General features: G+C 37.8%; 1 protein-coding gene across 1 annotated transcript in view; it reads left to right on the forward strand.

Annotated features, from left to right (window-relative positions):
• Nucleotides 1-21,001, forward strand: part of LOC124616139 (myosin-VIIa-like) — a 388,269-nt gene that overhangs the window by 85,420 nt on the left and 281,848 nt on the right. Inside the window, exons 10-11 of the mRNA XM_047144413.1 lie at nt 5,283-5,493; nt 18,744-18,879. Of these exons, the coding sequence (XP_047000369.1) occupies nt 5,283-5,493; nt 18,744-18,879 (347 nt within the window). The remainder of the gene's footprint in view (nt 1-5,282; nt 5,494-18,743; nt 18,880-21,001) is intronic.

Below are 21,001 nucleotides of genomic sequence, written 5' to 3' on the forward strand. Positions count from 1 at the left end.
GTATGGCTTTCATCTTGAAAACAATATTTTATAATTACAAATTATTCAGAATTTTAGTTAATGTCTTAATTAATTAGTAAGATGCTTCACCTGATTAAAAAAAATACAGTAAGAAAAGTACAGTGTTGAAGTTAAGTATCTTGTAAGCATTAAGGCAATCAAAATTATGAGGTTCTGAACTTTCAGTATCACTTACCTTGGAAGATTATTAGTTACAAATAATTTAAAGTGTATTATCTAGTTTTGAATGAATATTAACAGCCCATTGTATTCTGTCTATTAGCTCAAAGTGTTTCCTCATTACTTACTATAGTTGAAATTTCAAGTAGCCATAACTTTTAATAAACTGAGCTACTAGTGAAACTAATTGTATCATCCGAATCAGGTAGATAAATATAACCAACTGAACTATAGATTTAAATGGAATTTTGTATAAATAACAATCTGACTCATTTAGATACATTTTACATATTGCTTGTGCAGGTGCATTAGATATAGCATGAAAAAGTGAAACAAAAATTTGGTTATTCATGGTTGTAGGAAGGACTTCCACATCACTGGTATTGGTTTATACACAGTGCTGGTGACTACTTTGAAGGACAGTAGAACTTTGAAACAAGTATCTGTTTTGTATAAATTGTAAATAAGTAGTTGCCACTATTAAAGTTCCAACCCTCAAATATATGTGTAGGCTTTAACAATATTTTGCATTTGAAGAATACACCCATAATACTTTTTTTAGCAACTCCATTTGTTTTGAACAATTGACCACTCAGAATTTTTCTTCTTAGTAAGATATGTGGGATTTTTAACTAATTAGCTATCAAAGTCTCTCCCTTGTAATATAATTATTTTTCTGGTCAGTCTTCTGTTAATACAGTTTAACCATTTAGAAACATTTCATACATAACTTTGAGTTCCATGTTTCATTTTGTCCCCTTTGATATGAGGAAAAAAGATGAGAACCCATTCGCTCTGGGTTCTGTGTGGGATCTTGTCCTGCTGAATAGCTGATGCATCAGCCTCTGTAGTAGTCATTCATTGGAAGGTCTTAAAGTTAACACACTTACGTGGCAGTTGTTAAAGATGGCTTATGAAACTGACACTGCTACTTCTCATTCAAATCTCATCACAGGGTGTGTGGAGTAAGTAAAATTGGTGTTTATACAACTGCTTTATTACAGTGAACAGACACAGGCTCCATGGGAGCATACCTAAAACCACTTCAAAGTCAGTGTCCATAGCTGAAGATCAAACAACAGAGTATCACAACCAGTTCATAGAGCAAATTCAACAGAAAACCACAGTTCAGTAAGTGGAGGCTGATGCGCCATGGTCAAGGTAAACACAGCACTGGCGTGACTAGGTAGTGCAGGCTCTCTTATCACAGAGTTTTCCTGAAATGTGTTGCCTGCCATACCTGTCACTCAGGGTGTTGGTGGCAGCTGCTCAAGTTAGGCCCTCGTGGTACCCACAATGTTGAGAGACTCAAAGTAAAGAGTCAATTTTCATCTTCTGCAATGAAAGTGGCCTAGTCTGTTCCTTTCTTTAAGTCAAGTCTAAATTAAATTAAGATTATATCTAAAAACAAAGATGATGTGACTTACCAAACGAAAGTGCTGGCAGGTCGATAGACACACAAACATACACACAAAATTCAAGCTTTCACAACAAATGGTTGCTTCATCAGGAAAGAGGGAAGAAGAGGGAAAGACGAAAGGATGTGGGTTTTAAGGGAGAGGGTAAGGAGTCATTCCAATCCCGGGAGCGGAAAGACTTACCTTAGGGGGAAAAAAGGACAGGTATACACTCGCACACACACACATATCCATCTGCACATACACATTTTTCCCACATGGAATGTTTCCCTCTATTATATTCATATCATTAAATTAAGATTATATACTTTTACCATTAATTTTTAGTACTCCTGATGCCATTCTTTAGTGTTTAAGTGACTTAGTGGCTTAGTTGGTTTTGATTCAGAACTAGCAAATAGGGAACTGAAATTACAGGATGAAGTTGCAAGAAATTGTATGAAAGAGGAAACACAGTTATGAGGCATCTGTTCTACAGCTCAAATGTTGACGCATCACTGCAGGTATAATTGTACATGATAGGTCTTGGAGCCACAGTCATGGTGGTGACACACAATTGTAGGCCAGTGATAAGAATCTTTCTTCCTTGTGATTTATAATTTCATGGGAAATGATAAGATTTACAGAAATAAAGATTATCATGATTCTACTCAGTGATGAATATGAGAAATGCTGAATGATCATTATTATATCTATCACTTCTTAGTATTTGGAGGAATAATGTTGTAAAATATGGGTACAAAAATGATGTTACTGAATCCAGAGAAAGCCACCAACAATACAACTGGAATAAAATATTCAAAATCTTATGGAAAATGAGGATAAAGTACAGAGACAGCTGAATAATGTGTGATATATGTAAAAATCAAGTTAGAGTAGTAACAGTGGAATATGAAAAAGGAAAGTTTCTATTGAAATAGATTCTTTAACTAATGTGTCAAACAAACAACAAAGGAGGGAAGTAATACAGAACAGCAATAACAATCAAAGTGGAACTCGCAACTGGGAATGACTGATGCATTAACTCTCATCCAACTGTATTACATGTGGCATTGTTTGTGTCTAAATGCTTCTAGTAAGAGGCTGCTTGCACAGCTAATTACCAGAAGCATCCAGTTTGACCATTGATTTTATGTAATTAGAAAAACAAACAAAACATGGTCTTAGCCTGCACTAAGTTCATTGTGTAGTATCTCTCCTTGTCATTTAAGTAAAGCCAGCCAGTATCAGCGAAGAGTTGTAGGTCTCCCTTTACCAGATCTTTGCTAGAGACAATCTCTTCAGGAATTAGCAACTCAAATATGATGAGTCTTTTGGTCTTCAGTGTTTTGCACTGGAAGATTATATGTAGTGGGGTTTCATCTCCTACACCACATAGTTTACACGAAGGGGCTTTTCTGTGTACCCATCACGGATAGATGTTTCTTGAAGTTCCTGTGGCCAGTGATTGAACTTACCATAATTTTAATCAGCCTCCTATTCAAGCCCAGGATTGCAGAACTTCTCTTTAAACATGTTTTTTGATGTCATTAGCTTGCTATGTTTTTGTTTTTGGGTCTCAGTCCAAAGTTCTGTGTTCTGCCTCCTGATCCAGCTATACAGTTTAGATTTTGTCATCGCTGTAGTGACAGTCAGGTTGGGTCATTGCCCCTGTCCTGGCTAGCCTATCAGCTTGCCAGCCATACCTGAATGACCACAGACCCACAGCAGGTTTGCCCTAATACTTTCCCTGAGCCTCACAAGGGATTTGTATTATTCTGCAATGAACTTTGATTTTGTTGCAGGGGGTGATAGAAATTTCAGAGCTGCTGTGCTGTCTGAATGAATGTAGATGCTACTATCCTTGTAGCACCTATGTAGATTGTCCCCACACACACTCTATTAGCAGATCTCCACCTGGAATGCCATAGCCAGCTTCCCTAGGGAGGAAGCTCCCTTGTACACTTTATACTCTGGCCCCAGCACCTTCACCAGTTTCAGCTCATTGGCAAGCAAGGCTGTGTCTCTTGAATGGTGTCATGGTTCATTATTCCATTGCTCCTTGCTTGCAATTGTTCAATGAAAAGTTTGTTGAAGTATCTGGAAGCTATTATGTAGTAAGCCAGCAGTTATCTGACCATTCCTATATTTACTACATTCATTATCTACATTAGTGTGAAATTCTGGATATCCTAAAGATTTACAATATTTTTCCAGTTTTCAACCTGTCTGCCCCTGGCTTACCTCTGTTCTACTCAGAAGATGTAATTGGGGCATGTCCAGCATGGTCTCCAGTCTAGCAGTGAATGTGCTACTAATTCTGCCTGTTATGACTAGGCAAAATAAGTTATCGTAGGTATTATTTTGTGCCTGTGCCTGTGTGTGTGTGTGTGTGTATGTGTGTGTGTGTGTGTGTGTGTGTGTGTGTGCGTGTGTGCGTGTGCGTGTGTGTGAGTGTGTGTGTGTGTGTGTGTGTGTGTGTGTGTGTGTTTTGTACGTTAGGGGCACTCAACGTTCAATGACAAGGTTATCAGCACCTATATGAAAATGAGTAGAAACAAATATGGTGAGAATGTAGAAAATGTGAAAGAAGAAATAAAAAGCAGTCCGAGATTAATTTGCTTGCAACCTCTCCCAATCTCACCCATAATCACCCACACAATCACATTAACTCACATCACATAAGACCATGTTAAAAATGGTCAGATGTTATAAAATTGGTAATTAAAACATAGATAAGACAAGAGGAAATCGTAAATAGAATCACAGGAAAATGTGGGTGGCTGATCATTACAGTTTTTTTTTTTTTTTTTTTTTTTTTTTTTGAGTCATCAGTATCGTGACTGGTCTGATGTAGCCTGCCATGAATTCCTCTCCCGTGCCTACCTTTTCATCTCAGAGTAGCACTTGAAACCTACATGCTCAATTTTCACCAGATGTATTTCTATCTTTGCCTCCCTTTACTGTTTTTATCCTCTATAGTTCTCTTTAGTACAATGAAGGTTATTTCCTGATATCTTAACAGATGTCGTATCATCCTGTCCTTTCTTGTTGGCAGTGTTTTCCATATGTTCCTTTCCTCACTGATTCTGCAGAGAACCTTCTCATTCCTTATCTTATTAGTTCACCTAATTTTCAACATTCTTCTGTAGCACCATATCTCAAACAGTTTGATTCTCTCATTCTGGTGACAAATTAAAAAGTTCATCCTAAAATCATGCTGAACATCACACAAATCCTTAAAAAATTTGAAATAGAGATCAAATTGGGTCACAAATGAGCTGATGCCCTTTTGTCTGAATACAAAGTACAGTCTATTAAAATGTACTGTTGGAGTTTCACTGCAAAGTCCTTACACGTCTTCCATACAGTCCCAATCTCTGCTCATGAGATTTCCATATTTTTGAGTCCCTGAAGAAAAAAATTCATAGCCATTGATTTGCTTCAAGTGAAGAGATGCACATCTGGGTACGATCATTGCTCTGTAGGCAAATGCAGAAGTTTTTCCATGGAGGTGCTTACTGTCTTGTCTCACAGTGGAATAAATGTACTAACAGTTATGGTGATTATTTTTGAAACAGTAAACAGTTCACTTACATTTTCCATGTGTCGCATTTTCATTTGACTGCACCTTATACATAATTAGTTACAGGTATTTGTACAATGTAATATGCTAAATTATACTATTATATTCTCCTTCAACAGCTTTGAACAGCTGTGCATCAATTATGCAAATGAAAACTTGCAACAGTTCTTTGTGCGACACATATTTAAATTAGAGCAGGAAGAATATACACAAGAAGGAATAAACTGGAAACACATGGAATTTGTGGACAATCAGGAGATCTTGGATCTAATTGGAATGAAACCTATCAATATTATGGCACTCATTGATGAAGAATCTAAATTTCCAAAGGTAAGGCTATTTATATTACAGCTTAAAATACGCAGAGGGAAATGCAGTTACAATATTTTTGTAATATATTTTGTTTGAGTGCATAACTTTAGTGATAGAATATAAAGTTAAACCATATGCATAAATTTCGTAACAGATATGTGATTACATTTCTGTGTGTACTGCACTCGTAAATTGTTCCAACATGTGGAAATACAGTGGTTATTTTTTATGCTCAACTAAGTGGGGCAAGAAATGGATTTTTTAAATGTAATTCTTGACAAATAAAAGAATGAATGAGAACTGACATAATTGTACAGAAACATAACTATAGTTCGATTAAAATTACTTAGTAGTTGATGTCTGCCACTTCCCACTTTGTTTTGTTGCCACATCAGTTGCTGCCTACTGATTGGTTTAGAGAGACACACAAACATGATGAGTCACTTCACAAGTGCTATTACTTAACATTTAATGTGAAGCAATGTTAGAAGCGGCCTTTGTGAGGCACGACAGGAATGTGATATGCTCTTTCAGTAGCTGCTTTTAAATGAGCAATGACTGAACAGCAGCAGACAAAGCATATTGTAGTCCTGAATTTAAACTAACGTTTTAACGCAACCAAAACCTCACGATGTGCAGTGTGTCCAAAAAATGGCAGTCAACAGTCTGCGGCAGAACTATTAATCGTGCTCACTTTGTTCATGGCGATTAAAGCTGACTTCTATGAGTAAATTTAAGTTGGGAGAATTTCAGTTGATGCACTAAAAGCAAACTGTATTTATTTCTCACTTTCATTGGTTACCTGAGCTGCTACTGTAACAACCAATGAGCAGTCCTGTTTACAGAATATAGGCGACACTTGCAAATTCCAAATTAAAAAAAAAGAATGATAGGAAGAAAAACTAAGAGCAAATAAAAAATACACAATGATAGTATGTTGATGAAAATTTTGTAGCAAAGTATTTGAAATAAAAAAGAATTGCATTTACAGCAATTTATTGAACAAAAATAATAAGTCATATATAAAATCAGAGATGAGGTGACTTACCGAACGAAAGCGCTGGCAGGTCGATAGACACACAAACAAACACAAACATACACACAAAATTCAAGCTTTCGCAACAATCTGTTGCCTCATCAGGAAAGAGGGAAGGAGAGGGGAAGACGAAAGGAAGTGGGTTTTAAGGGAGAGGGTAAGGAGTCATTCCAATCCCCCTTAGGGGGAAAACACTTTGATAAGATTTAAAATTTAAAAATAAAAAGTTGCAAAACATGCAGCGAGATTTGAATGCACATCCATCATCAGGTATGTATTGTGACCACTACACTACACCACTGTACTGCAACACTGTTACATTTATGACTTTCCAGAACATTTTGCAATGGTGATTTGCTGCCTTAAAAACGTTTGACTTCAAGTCGGAAGATTATCTTATGTAGGTCAATCTATGTGATGGCAAAGATTGTACACCAGTATGTGATGCAGAGTCACATCTTGTGCAAAAGGATACAGTAATGTTTGGTTAGTGCTATGCATCACGTTACCATCATTGTGTGTATGCTACGATGTCTGATGAAATGCAAAATAAAAGGGGTGGGCTCAGGAATTGGGTTCCAAAATTCCAAATAGATTAAGAAAGAAAGCTGGACAAGCAGTTGGATATTTACTGACTGATTGTTCTGGAAGACTGGCAAGGACAAACAGTTTGGTCATGATGTTGAGAGGTCTGATCGGAGGAAATGTCAACCAACAATTAATTTTTACAGACTGCAGATTATAGGATATGTTTGTTACTTGAGATCATTTTTATTTTCCTTTTATTGTATTGCAAATTGACACATTTTGTGCATATAATTCATTCTTCAACTTAATGTATTTCATAGGAAAGAAAATTAAATTAATAGAAACAGGTGTCATTCCTTGCTGTAGACTTTCACTGAAATTAGATGCTCTCAGTGGAACAACTTAGTTAAAATATTGCTTCATTTCTCAGACTTGTCTCTGCCAAAAACTAGTAAAAAATGAAGGTAATAATTTTCTGAGAAACCTAGTGAAAACGCAGGATACTGAAGTGTGGTGCTAGCTACACTTTTAGGGATCTTGTCAAATAGAGCAACTGGTGTTGCATGGTTTGTTAACTTACAAGTAATTTATTAACATCAAATACTCTTTTATCAAATGAAGACAGTGGAAAATGCTTTTTATCAAGTAGAAACATATACAAGTGCCAACAGAAAATCTCACAAATAATAAAGTTTGTAACCAGGTTTCCTTCATCTGGCATGTAAGGGCTAAGTATGAGAGGCTATAAGGCAGTTAAAAAGTATGCATGTAAGTCACATAGTATCTCAGGTTAGTGGAGATGCAGCTACGTAAACCAGGACTGGAATCAACAGTGAAATTTTAGCAACAAATGAGATTTGAAAACCTAAGAATTTAGACCTGAAGAGAGGGAAAATGAGGAGTTTGAGATAAGAGTAGGATACTTAAAAGTGTAAGTGAGACAGAAGTGGCAACAATGTTGAAAAGAGAAAGAAGAAACCAATTGTCATGACACAGAATCCAAGGAAGGAAAAGGCAATGAGTCCACAACAACATCAGAAAACAGCAAATAAATAAACATAGCTACTGGATTAAAAGACAGTTGACAAAATGGAAAAATATACATTGTGTACTTAAACTCCTCTCCTGACCAGTCTGTCTGGAGGAAAACAGTGTGGAGTACCTGGATTGTCTTATGAAAAACTTTTTGGTAGAGCCAAAAATTCTCTCTTGTTTGTCTCAACCCTCTTTGAGGCATTCCATGTGACAAAATGTTTGGCATCAATATGGTCTTGCAAATCCCGTATTACAAGTGACAGAGAGAACAACAACAGAATTAATGTAAGTTGAAGCCAGGTTGATGGTAAATAATGAAGCACATGTCATAGAGTGAGATTCTACTCGTGGTAGTCAGAAAAACACGGAGAGAGGAAGGATTAAATCTGACTATGTTGTTATTTACAGAAGAATGGAAAAGCTGTTGGAAGTCAGTTACAGGAAAGATCATTTTGTGTTCTGGAGAAATGCAGAAGCAAATAAGGCAATTCTAACCTTAATACATTGGAGCCTAACAGGTTGGCAATCCAGTTAATACTTGGACCCTGATGAAATTTGCTACAATTTACAATTTTTTAGTAAATTTACTAATCCACTTACCTCTTTAGGCAGTATATCAGCTTAACCTTCCATCCTTCCTCTTTATGAATATGTATACATTTAGCACAAATAAATTATACAGGGATTTGTAGATATTACTCTAAAGATAATGTTTTTCAGCATTTTTATTTTCCCTGAAGTGCACAAAATTTTTGTAAGTCATACGGAATGGTAGGCTATTGATTTAAAATCACTTGTCAGCAGGAAATACTAAATGCTTCATTTATAGGTAAAGTTTTTTATTGTGAAATGTTTTTTCCTCATTTTTACAAATTAAAGAACTTCACTCAGGTATGAAATCTTTCAAAACACTTGTGAACATGAAGGCCTGTGTAACATGGCCTACAGTAGTATCTGGTCTCTCTGCTCCCTACCTTTCCTGAGATTTCCCTTTTTCCCAACAGACCTTGCATCTTCTAGCTGTGTTTGGTTTCTTTCTGTTGGTGGCAGTTTCTCAGGAAAATGACATGCTGTGAGTCTGTTTGCACTTGCAACTCAAGATACTGAATGTATGTCTTTATTTAGTTCTGCTCCTCCTTTTTGAACCAATTGCTTTGCTAATTTATAGAGAAAAATGTGCTAATGTACACTTTTTTGATATTTTTATATTGTGAATAATGTTGGCATTCACTGCTGCCCTCATAAAAATATGGAAGAAAATCTTTGTTCACCATTTTCCAGTCTTTCGTTGGAAGGGATAGTAACCATCAGCTGGTTTCCTCTGTCAACACCTGTTTTAGACAAGTTGTAGTCTAGTACAACATGTAGCTTTTCCAGCTCAACATATCCACACCTGGATTTTACACTCATATGTGAAGCAGTCATCTTATGCTATGTTGGCAACATGTGTACATCATATTTATCTTTCCATTTCAAGCAGAAAAGGTGTCCTTTACAACAAAATGTCATTTCTCCTTTCTTTAGTTATCAATTTATTAGGTCTTTAGGCAGATCTGTCCTGTTATTCATCACAGTTCCAACTCCCAATGTATTTCTTTCCCATAGTTCTTCAAGGATGCAGGACTTCACATGTATTTTTCCCAAATACGAGGAACATAGCCTCAGCAGCAGGGATTTGACAGAATTGTCAACATTTTCTTTTCCTCCAGTATAAACTTCAGCATTTCACATGTAACCTGTTTGAGCATCACTTACGACACACAGTTTTATTCCATATTTCTCTGGTTTTTATTTCATATAAACATGGAATCCAATTCTTCCTTAAAAAGGACATATTGCTTCATCCACAGTCATATTTCATGATGGATAAAAGACTTTGTGCATCTTTATGTGAAAAAGTCCCAAACATGTGTTATTTTATACAGAGGGTCATGGCCTGGTTCTTGTAGAGGTATCCATAGCACATTATTGTTTACATGCAGCATCCTGAATATGGAAAAAAATCTGTCTCATGACTTTAGCTGAGAAGCAAATGATGAAGCAAGGACAGGGTCTTCAGACCAATAATCCCTAAGTTTAGGTTTCTTTACAACGCACATATGCAAAGCAATTGCAAAAACTTGATATACTTCATGTATCCTCACTGGTCTCCATTTCTTCCATAAAGATTTTGGTTTGATCCTTTTCTGACAGCAAAGTTCAGAAATAATATCATTAGCATATATATTTGTCTCTGACTTTACTTTTAAAAACATACTGTGATCAAAAAATTGCAACAAACAGTCTGGTTCTGTTGATATTGTATCAACAGGAACCTGAATTCCACTCTTTTCTTCAAACACAGGTAATCCAGGGACTGCATCAAAATGACAACATTCATTATGAAGGGCAGGCTGTTGAACTAAATGACAAACCTGACTATTGGAAACTTGTGCATTAGCTTCTTCATGCTCACTACCATTGTTTCTATCAGCAATACAGGTTTTGCTCTCCAGTTCACATGAGTCATTGTTGTTTTCTGAAAAATTGCCAATGTCGTTCTAAAGATCATCAAGTTTTGAGCAATTATTCAAGAGTTCTTAAATCTCTGAGTTTGACAAGTGATATCTGGTAGCCATATTCACTATTTATATGTTTTTACACGTGGGAAGGATGCACACAATAGCACAACATGGCAGCTGATAAAGAACAAAACAACCTTCAACGATATTCCAAGCACCCATGCAGTTCACATAACACTGGTACCATTCATGAGAGACTGGCATGTGCTAGCCATCAACAATGCACTTATGACAAACAAAATAATTAGTCACACCACTTACAAATGTAAAACACGTGCTTAAGTCACAAATAAATAAGTCGGAAGTGAGGAAGGTATGACATACGTCTGTTGGAATTTATGGTTGAAACACAGTGAACGTATCTAGTACATCCATCAGCTACAATGTGTTAATGCTTATTTCAAAAGAAAGGCAAACCTTTGTTTACAGCATTTATAAATTTAGAGAAAGCTTTTAACGATGTCCTTTGGAATATGATCTTTGAAATTTTGGTGGTAACAGGAATAAAATACAAGCAGCAAAAGGTTATCTACAACTTATACAAAAACCAGATTGGCACTACCATAGCTGAAGGACATGAAGGAGAAAAAGTAGTTGAGAAGTTTGTGAGACAGGGTTGTAGCCCACCCTGAGTGTAGCGATGTCAACCACTATGCCACTCTGCATGCAGCGCAGCTTGTGTCATTGCTCCCTCTCTTGAAGAAACAGTGACCTGCTGTTTCAGAAGTTCTCATTGAAGCAAACTGTAGCAATCTGGATCAAGATCTTGTCAATGGTCCTCTGTATGGTGGCACTAGCTATCCTTACATTCTGTTCATGTTGGTGTTTCCTCTTCACTATGATAAGCATCAAAGTTGGCCCCTTCTGTCAAAGCTTTGCAATTGTCTAATGGGGCTTTAGTTCCCATGAAACTCCAGTCACTGATCTGTGCCTCTGGACTGTAGTAGGGCTTCTTACAGAGGACACGGATGAGGTTTCTGCACTTTTGTCTTCTTGATGAAGTATCATTATTCTTGACCTCATATGTTATGTCCAAAAAAGAACAGAGGATATGATATGGTCCTAAGTAGCACATTACTAACTCTCACTTTTCTCACAGGCATAAAAATCCATACCAAGTCTCTTGAGCTGTACATAACTAACTGGTGCTTGGCATTATAGCACTCACTGTCTATCTCCTGGGCATGCAGTGTCTGTATGTGAACCTGCTGCCTTGCTTGTTCAGTCCTAGTGATGAGGTTCTTCGTGTAATTATCCTGAGGGTTGCCTAGTTGAAACTGGAACAGTGTTTCTATTGTTGTTTCAGCCTTGCAACTTTGGAACAGGGAGAATATTGTGAATCCTGTCATGTTATGCTTTGCTGTGTTGTATGTGAGTGTCATGATGGCAGTGCTGTTCCCCAGTCTGTTTGACATCAGTGTATTTTAAGAGTGTATCTGCTAACATCTTATTAAAGCAATCTGTGACAGTATTTGTGTGTGGGTGGTATGCGGTTGTCATCTTGTGGGTGGCTTTGCAACTTGAAATTACCTCTGGTACTAGTCTCAACTATGAAACTTCTCCTCAGTTGGAGATCATCACATCGGGTGCTCTGCACTTCAAAATGCCACTGTCTGCAAGGAACTTTCCAATTTCTGGAGCTTTGGCAGACTGCACAGCTTCAGTGACAGCATAATGAGTGAGGTAGTAGTCCAGATCCATCAATTCTCATTTGTCATCTTCAGAAACCTCTCCAAGAGGTGTGTTCCAGTTCAGTGGAATGTCACTGCCACAGGCAAACTGAGTACCAGATGCTCCAGAGGTAACTGCAACATGTGCATCCAACCCTGGCATTTCTTACAGTGGCACACATAGTGTTCCATGAGCCAGTAGAGACCTGGCCAGTGGTACCTGTGTCTGATGAAAATGCTCCAGGATTGCTGCTTGTACATGAACTAGGATGATGAGCAACCATTTCTGCCCCATTGGATCATAGTTCCTCTTATACAGTGTTCTGTTTATTACTTGGAATCCTCCTTTGGTTGGTTCCTCATTCTTCAAGGTTTTTATGGTTTTTGGCAATGATGGATCTTCTGTCTGTTCAACAGCAATGGCATTTAATGCAGTGGGGACTGAGATTTATCCATGCTGCTGTGTTTAACCAAAGGATTCCTTAAAAGACAGTCAGCATCCTTGTGTTTGCGTCTGTTTCTGTATACTATGGTTACATCATACACCTGAAACCTCAGTGCCCATCTTTCCAATCAATCTAACAGAGCCTTCAGACTTGTCAGCCAGCATAGGGAATGGCAGTCTATCACTGCGGTGAATGCTTTGCCAAATAAATATGGGCAGAACTTGTTGATGTACCAAATAACTGCAAAGCACTCTTTCTTAGTTGTACAGTAGGTCACCTCGAACTTTGAATTTTGAGCTATTTCCTTTTAAGCACTTCTCTGAATCTGCACTAAAACTGAATCTACCCATAACTGCTAACATGGTTTACAATGCCTCCTGGACTACCCCTTGCCTAGTTGGCGACAGTCTGTATGAATTCTGGCTAAGTGGTGGATGATTCCCAGCATTGTTACAGTGTTTTACAATAGGCTGCTTGGCCTGTGCCCCCCCCCCCCCCCCCCCCTTCCCCTGGAATCTGGATTTGGAAGCAAATGGAAATCAACCAGAAAGTCTGTCACTCAACCAACATTGTTCTTCAGTTCTATTGGCAGTTTGATAGCTTCCTTCCCTGTGTTTTGGTATTGGAGCACAATTCTTCGCTGATAACACTAAGCTGCTCTTCCAGGACTGCTTTGGCTGTTCCTGCACATGATCCTTTTGGGATACATTGTGGCTGCTCATGACAGTCAGTGATCCAAGGTTTGCTTTGACCACCTACAATACTTGTGAGCACTGCTGGCCTGTAGACTTATTTTGCAACCCTAAGTAGCCTTTTATAATAAATGAAAAACTTCACAATTTTACTGATGATCTTGACTGAAGACTGATGCTAGAGGTTGAAAATATCACTTCAGTTGTAAATTTCTTTTATTATCGTGACTGGTTTTGGGCTCTCATAAGGCCATCCTCAGTTGTTGCAACTGTGCTGTGGCCCCGAGCACCGCGGTGGATATGTACTAGGTTTGGTTTGCTAACTATGAGCACAGAACTCCCTGTTCTGTTTGTCAGTTTGACATAAATGAAATTTCCTGACATCTTGCTGACTGTTGTCCATGGAGATTTTACATCTGTGGTGGCCTCACTACCATAGATGATTGGCTTGCTTAGATGTCGACAGCTAGTCGAGTGGCTGATATATATGTGTGGGGATGGATAATGGCTATGGTGTGTTGGAGAGTGACCTCGTACAGGGTATGGTAATGGGCTTCATCCCACAGGTTGACTAATATTGTCTGCATTTGACTGGTATGAATAGACCTGCTGTCTTGGTTGAAGTCTGGCAGCATCTTAATTTTCAAAAACTCTCCCTCTTTTTTCTGCAGTAGCTTACATTGTCCAGGGCATCCACAGTGAAAGCACACCAGCGTGTTATCCTCTGTCCTCCAAATGACTGTTCTTCTTTGAGGTGCTATACTTGGTGTAGGAGTTGGTAGTATTTGCGTTGGTCAAATGCTGGTTGTCATTTGATGGCTGTGGCATAAGTCCAAGTTGGCCAAAGCCATTCTTCCTGGTGTGACCAGCTGATGGTGGAGACTGGTACTAAAGATCAATACATCTCTTTGTCATCAGTCCCTTTTATGTCCTGACATATCATGTAAACATTCATGACTCCTCCAGTCTGACAGTTCTAGTGGCCTTAAAATTCTGTATTTCTTTTCTCACTACCTGGCATAAGAGATGTGAGGCTGTGCTAGTCTTCCACTACTGCTACAGGGATCTCATTTGAGAGTCAGTCATACTCCTTGCATCCAAGTCTTTTTCTGCTGTGTTTACTCAACGTGCTGGCACCATTTCGTGAATTTCTAGGTTGTTGCAAAATCCTTTCCAGAAGAGCTTTTGTTCATGTCTTACAAACTCCTTTCATCAGGAGTAATGTTTCGTCAGCTTCTATCATGTTTGGATTTAATATGTGGTATAAGGCCAAAACATCCTGTTTGTAGGTCTGTATCTTTCCCCCATTATGCTGGGTCCTTTTCTTCAGTTGTTCTTCCGCTAAGTGGACTTGCTGCTGGTTGTCGCCAAATGTTTTCTTCACTTCAGCACTGAATATATCCCAGCTATTGATCTGTTTGTTTTTGTTCTTGAACCACTGCTGGGCTGTGCCATCCAAGTAAAGACATCAATTTGTGGAACACATTATGTCATCCCATTTGTTTATTTGGTGACTCAGTAAAATCCTTTGTTGGCTCCTGACTAGCATCTACGGAAAACACTGATGGATACCTGATATGAAGCTGACCTACTGGTGGCTTGAAATAAATTGTTGAATATACAGACCACGAGAATGATATATTGCTTACATTCCAGTTCCTGTCCCTGTAGGAGACAGCTTGTACATTGCCTAATTGGAGCCATGGTGATATGAATGTTTTGAAGTACCTGGCATCTCCATCAAATAATGTCATATCATAACCACACTCAGGTCAAAATGCGAAAGCAGGGCCATCAGTGAAATACGGTACTTATCACTTAATGCATGTTTGTTATGAACACCAGTGTACAGCCAGAACAGAACTGACCTCCTGGATAGAGAGTGCAGGTTTTTAAACTAACATTGAATATTTTAGAAAGCTTGTATTAATACAGGCATTGAATATCCCAGAATATACAAACATTACAAATATGAGATATTTCAAGAACATTCCAGAAATGATAAATACTAAATAAGAAGTAAATGTTTAAACTGGCAACCTGTAGCACATCAGCCAATGACACTGACTGCTGTGCCACACTGCATGCATGGCAGATTGCAGCAATGTGATTTGTTGCTCATGTTATAGCCACCTCTCACAAAATTAATATGGCCATCATAAACAAGAAGGTTAGCATGCAGTTGAAGTGAATCATCACTGATTTTGCAGCGTTAGTATATTTGAGTGAGAGAATGACTATATGAAAAATTGATGATTACTTAATTTTGACAGCATTGTCTAGGGGACACATCTTCTGTGAAATTCTGTTAATAATTGTCCAGGTTGTGATTTTGAGATTAAAAGACCCATCTTCTTCTTGGTTGTTTATTCTGTTTGAAAATAATTTGTGCATATTTGCTGTTGACACAAGGTTCCATTTCCATATTAGTTACAGTCAAAACACTTGTGTCAACTGAACCATGACTCAGAACAGATTATTTATGAAACTGGTTTTATTTGAGAATGAGATTTTCACTCTACAGCGGAGTGTGCGCTGATATGAAACTTCCTGGAAGATTAAAACTGTGTGCCCGACCGAGACTCAAACTCGGGATCTTTGCCTTTCGCGGGCAAGTGCTCTACCAACTGAGCTACCGAAGCACAACTCACGCCCGGTACTCACAGCCTTACTTCTGCCTGGTTTTATTTGTTTCTGTGTTTAAATTAACAGTGTATGTACCAGTATGACTAATTCTTTAAAGTTTCCATAATCTTGGATTCAAAACATACTGTACATTCTTATCAATATAAAAAATGATAAAGGAGTAATAGTTACTGAAATGCATATTAATAAACCAAGCTCTCTTACAGAAACCAAGAAACACACAAAGGTGTTCAAAAGAGTGTCAGAAACACTAGCAGATTGGTAGATTCAATTTGGAGTAGAGAGCATCTAGCTTAGATTGTTACAACGTCAAGGGAGAAATACCAATCACTTCAGTAATAACTGGCACCAAAAGTCAGAGACTCAAAATATTTCCTTATAATGAAATTTCATGTTTCATGTGTATAATCTTAAAATAATATATCTTATCTTGTGATTACACTAGAATAATTTATAGTACTATTGTTATTGCTATTAAGCTGACAACCTTAAATTAAAAAACAGATCAGAAGGAGAAGTAGTAGTAGCAGCAGCAGCAATAGTAATAGTAATAGTGGTGATTTATTGATCTACCACAGGCATTGGATTGAATCGAAATCAGATATTGATATAATTCCTTTAGCTCCCATGGTGGCATAGGGCATCCAGAAGAACTCGTCATCAATCTTTCTCTTTGGCCACTACCCTCAGGTTCGACCAGTTCTTGCCAAATCTCCTTACTTACCATACTACTCTCCTCTTCCATGTACCCCTGGGTCTGCCTCTCTTCCTTGTTCCCTGAGGATTACATTCCAATGCCTTCTTCTTGATTGCACCATCTGGCTTTCTCAGTGTGCACCCTAGCATCTCCACTTTCTCTCACATATCTGGTCTTCTGTATGTATCTGATTTGTTTTCCTGCAGAGCTCCTCATTGCTTTTTTTCTGAATACTAGATATTCATGATGCACTGTAGACACCTCTTAATAAAGCGCTGTAACTGTGATGTTTTCTTCTTGTCTGCTTCCCAACTTCCACTGGGACACAGGAGGGCAGCCTTGACATTTGTATTAAACTTTTAATTTTTATTTTGCATGTGATGCTTCTGTTTCAGCATACTGGACACAATTGTGTGAAGGAAGCATTTGCCTTATTTAAGTGGTTCTTCATGTCTTCTCCAGCTTCATCATCTTATGTCACCACCCTGCCCACATACAAGAATGAGTTGTCATTCTCTACATGTTGCTCCCTTAAAAACAGAGGCTCTTCCATGTTCCTAGAATTTACTATCATTTCCGTTTTTACCTATATCTATCTAGAGGCCAGCAGTCTCTGCTTCTTTTTTCAAAGATTTTAATTTATCTTCATATCTGTCAGCCTTTGAGCTAATAAAACTATGTTGTCTGTGAAGTTCAAAACCTCCAGAGGTTAGTGGATTCCCCACTGAATTCCTCTTCTCCAAAAACTTAAAGAGACAATTATCTAGATGTTGGGGAGAACAGCCTGGGAATTAAGACATATCACAAGAAAGAAGGACCTCTAATAACACTTGAAATAAAATTAACTGTAGGAAAGAACTGAAACAAAAGTTACATCTTTGTAAGACAAGAGCACAGAAGATGAAGAGTGTGCTGAGGCAAACAAAAGACTGGGAAAAGAAGAGATAAAAGGAAATGGACAGATTGAGCAGGCATGGTTAGCAGAAGCTGCAGGACAAGAGAATATTATGGGTCTGTACAATATCATCCAATGGCTGTCAATGAAGAACTTAAGACATGAAGGACCAGTTAAGAGCAAGGATGCCATGATGATTACAACCCAACAGGCACAACTGACAAATGTGGGAGGAGCATTTCAACAAATTATTAAATTGTGTAGACAACTGTGAGGAACACATGAGAAATCTTCCAGAGGAAGTCAAAGATGATCAAGATATAAATCTGCTGTGTCCCACAATACACAAAATTAGTTTGCTTTGAGAAGCTCAAAAATACAATAGCTCCAGGCCTAGACAACATAGCACTGGAATTCATAAAAGCTGATGTAGAAATTACTGTTAAAATGCTGCCCTACCCCCATTGTTGAAGCCTATTTGGCTAAATGAGAAATCCCTAAGAGAGTGGAAAAAGTGTTTGGTAGCTCGCAAAACTCAAATACTGCTGTGTTGAAATGCATGCTAATATGACAAGGCTAGTATGGCCCTGAACCATTTGTAAAATTCTAAGACGTCTATTTTTTTACCTTTGCACACGTCATTACTGTCATTACCATGACACACAAAATGAGCAAAATAATTAAACGTTGTCAAATTTAGACTGCATGTCTATCTCAGACATGGATCATTGTGTATGAAATTACCTATCTCCATTCTGAAATGAAAGTCTCTTAAATATACATAATGTTGATGCAACACTTGTACTAGTTCAGAACTCCTTCGAGAAATTTTCATATGATGTGCAAAGGTTTTTTGCTCCATGTAAAATGTTTTAGTTAGTTCAGTTATGCATCCATGTTCACTGATCCTAGTAGATGTTGATAGATTCTCATCCTGTGGAAAGACTCCAAGAAATCACCTTAATAAGCCACTCCATTTATTTATACATTAAAATTATCAAAAAATTTGAATTTTTTTTCTTTTCTTGTTTGCTTCATATTTTTCTTTTGTGTTTGTTTCAGGGAACTGATAAAACCATGTTAAATAAAGTGCACAGAAATCATGGCAGTGACAAATATTTTCTCAAACCTATTTCAGAACATGAACAAGTATTTGGTTTGAACCATTTTGCAGGGACTGTGTATTATGATGTTAATGGTGAGTGTAGATTATCACATTCTGTTAACATAATGCATTTATAGTATCTCTTATTAATACTCTGTATGTTGATTAACAGTTAAAATGTGCTGTTTGCAGTTAAAAAATAAAAATAAAAAGTTATAATAGAAGAGAAACTCATATGGATCCTTATCGTAGTCTATTTGTGCTAGAGAATGACTTATTACTTTTTTCATAATACAGTGACTCTGTTCTCCCAAATCTGGTAAGTTTTGAGTAAGTAATAATTTGCTCTAGTTTCAGCCTGAGTTCCTCTAGCCGCACCATGCTGCAAGCAGCAGTCAAGTCCCACAAAGACAAATTCTGGTTTTAGGACTTTCTGGAATTCTGATTCACTGTACAGTGTACAGTGTACACTAGGACTTGTTTGCAACAACAGAGGTTAACTCTAAAGCAAGCTTGTTCAGGAGGCATAACTGTGTCAATGTGTTTGTATGTTCTGCTGTATGTAACAGTTTTGAGCAGTTTATAACATATACTCAGGAGTGCTGTTGGGCAATAACTTTCTAGGCCATTACTGGTTTTCCCTGTGTTTAGTATGTCAATAATTTTGGATGTTTTAAAGCATAACTTAGACGTCTACGATGGGATTGGTTCATGTATACCTGATGAAGACTTATGCTCACATGAGAGTGAAGTGTCATTTTTTGTGAAAAATGTAGTTTTAATGCTTCTATTACATAATGATCTCACTGGGTAGCTGATTTTGCAAAACATACAAAGTCTATGAAAATATTAATTGGTTGATGGTGTACTTCTGGGTGTACAGCTGAATTTTTTCCATTTTATGTACAATAATTCAATGTCTGACCTAGTCATCTTCTTCAGGTCTGCGAGTTTTGCTGTTGTGTGTACTCATTGTTTGGACCAGACTGTGAACTCCTGTTGATCTTGTGCCACCATTTACAGCTGGTTTCGCCTCTCAGTGGCCACTACACCCTTTGATGTTCTGATATTCCATGAATCACACATTCTTTCAGCATTTGCCAGCTCTGATGGTTGTAAAGGCCAGTGAAATCTTAATAAAGTGAGTGCCAGACCCCAAACATTGTGTAAATTTAAACTTCTCTCCATGTTATTAGGTTTTCCAGTGCCTCTATTTTGATAGACTCCTTAATTATGCTATCCCAAAAACTTTGCACCTTGACACTGGTCTCATCATATTTCATTTCATGATTACATTTGAAGCAGTGCTCAGCAACAGCCAATTTGCTTAGTTGCGTTCATTGGATATGTCACTGATGTTCCTTTTCTCTCTCATTGACTGTTCTAATAGGCTATCACACCTAAGACATGCCAAATTTGCATGAAATGCATGTATATTGAAATAAAGGTGTCATAAAACCTAATAAACAGGGATTAAAGTTTCCATTTAAACAAGGCCTGGAGTTCAGTACTCAATTTATGAAGATCTTGTCATCTGAGAGCAAACATGTTATCCCATAGACAACACAAATGTCCCTCTTAAGAATGTACCAAGATAAGTTCCTGGGAAATTAGAAAAACATCACCCACTGTACAAGTAGCATTTCAAATAACATCTATTGAAAAGCACTGGTCAACAACAAACTAATGCCCAAGCTGAGGTAGTGTAGCAACACACGCAGACTCAGGCCAGACAGTTTCCCATCACTGATAAATGTTGTGCTGCCAGTAGTGAGCTGTGTTTTTTTAATGGAGAATGTCACCGTTGATTCTAGTATGATCTCAGCGTTAAAACTGTCCAATGGAGACACCAAGTCACTTCCATCTTTAGCTGAAGAGTACAGATGATACCTATTAGTTTTGTGTCATTTACACTACAACAGGTGGTGACAGTATTAATATTTCTGAAGTCTAATGGTGATGGCAGTAGAAACTGAAGGAGCCATGTCAGTGTGAGCAATTGGAGATACTGCATTGGTGTTGGTTGGGCCACCAAGAAACTAGCTGTCAGTGCAGTAGTACCATAGGTGGTTGCAGTGGTGATGGCAGTCAGCAATGTTACCAGTGGATACAGTGGTTGGGACCACTCCAGGTGTAACAGACGCAGTAGAGGCAGAGGTGGCAATGATGGTTGTAATGGAAAGAGTAGTAGCTGTGGCAGTGGCTATGTATATTG

The sequence above is a fragment of the Schistocerca americana genome, chromosome 5 (genome assembly GCF_021461395.2).
Source record: "Schistocerca americana isolate TAMUIC-IGC-003095 chromosome 5, iqSchAmer2.1, whole genome shotgun sequence".
Classification (NCBI taxonomy): Eukaryota; Metazoa; Arthropoda; class Insecta; order Orthoptera; family Acrididae; genus Schistocerca; species Schistocerca americana.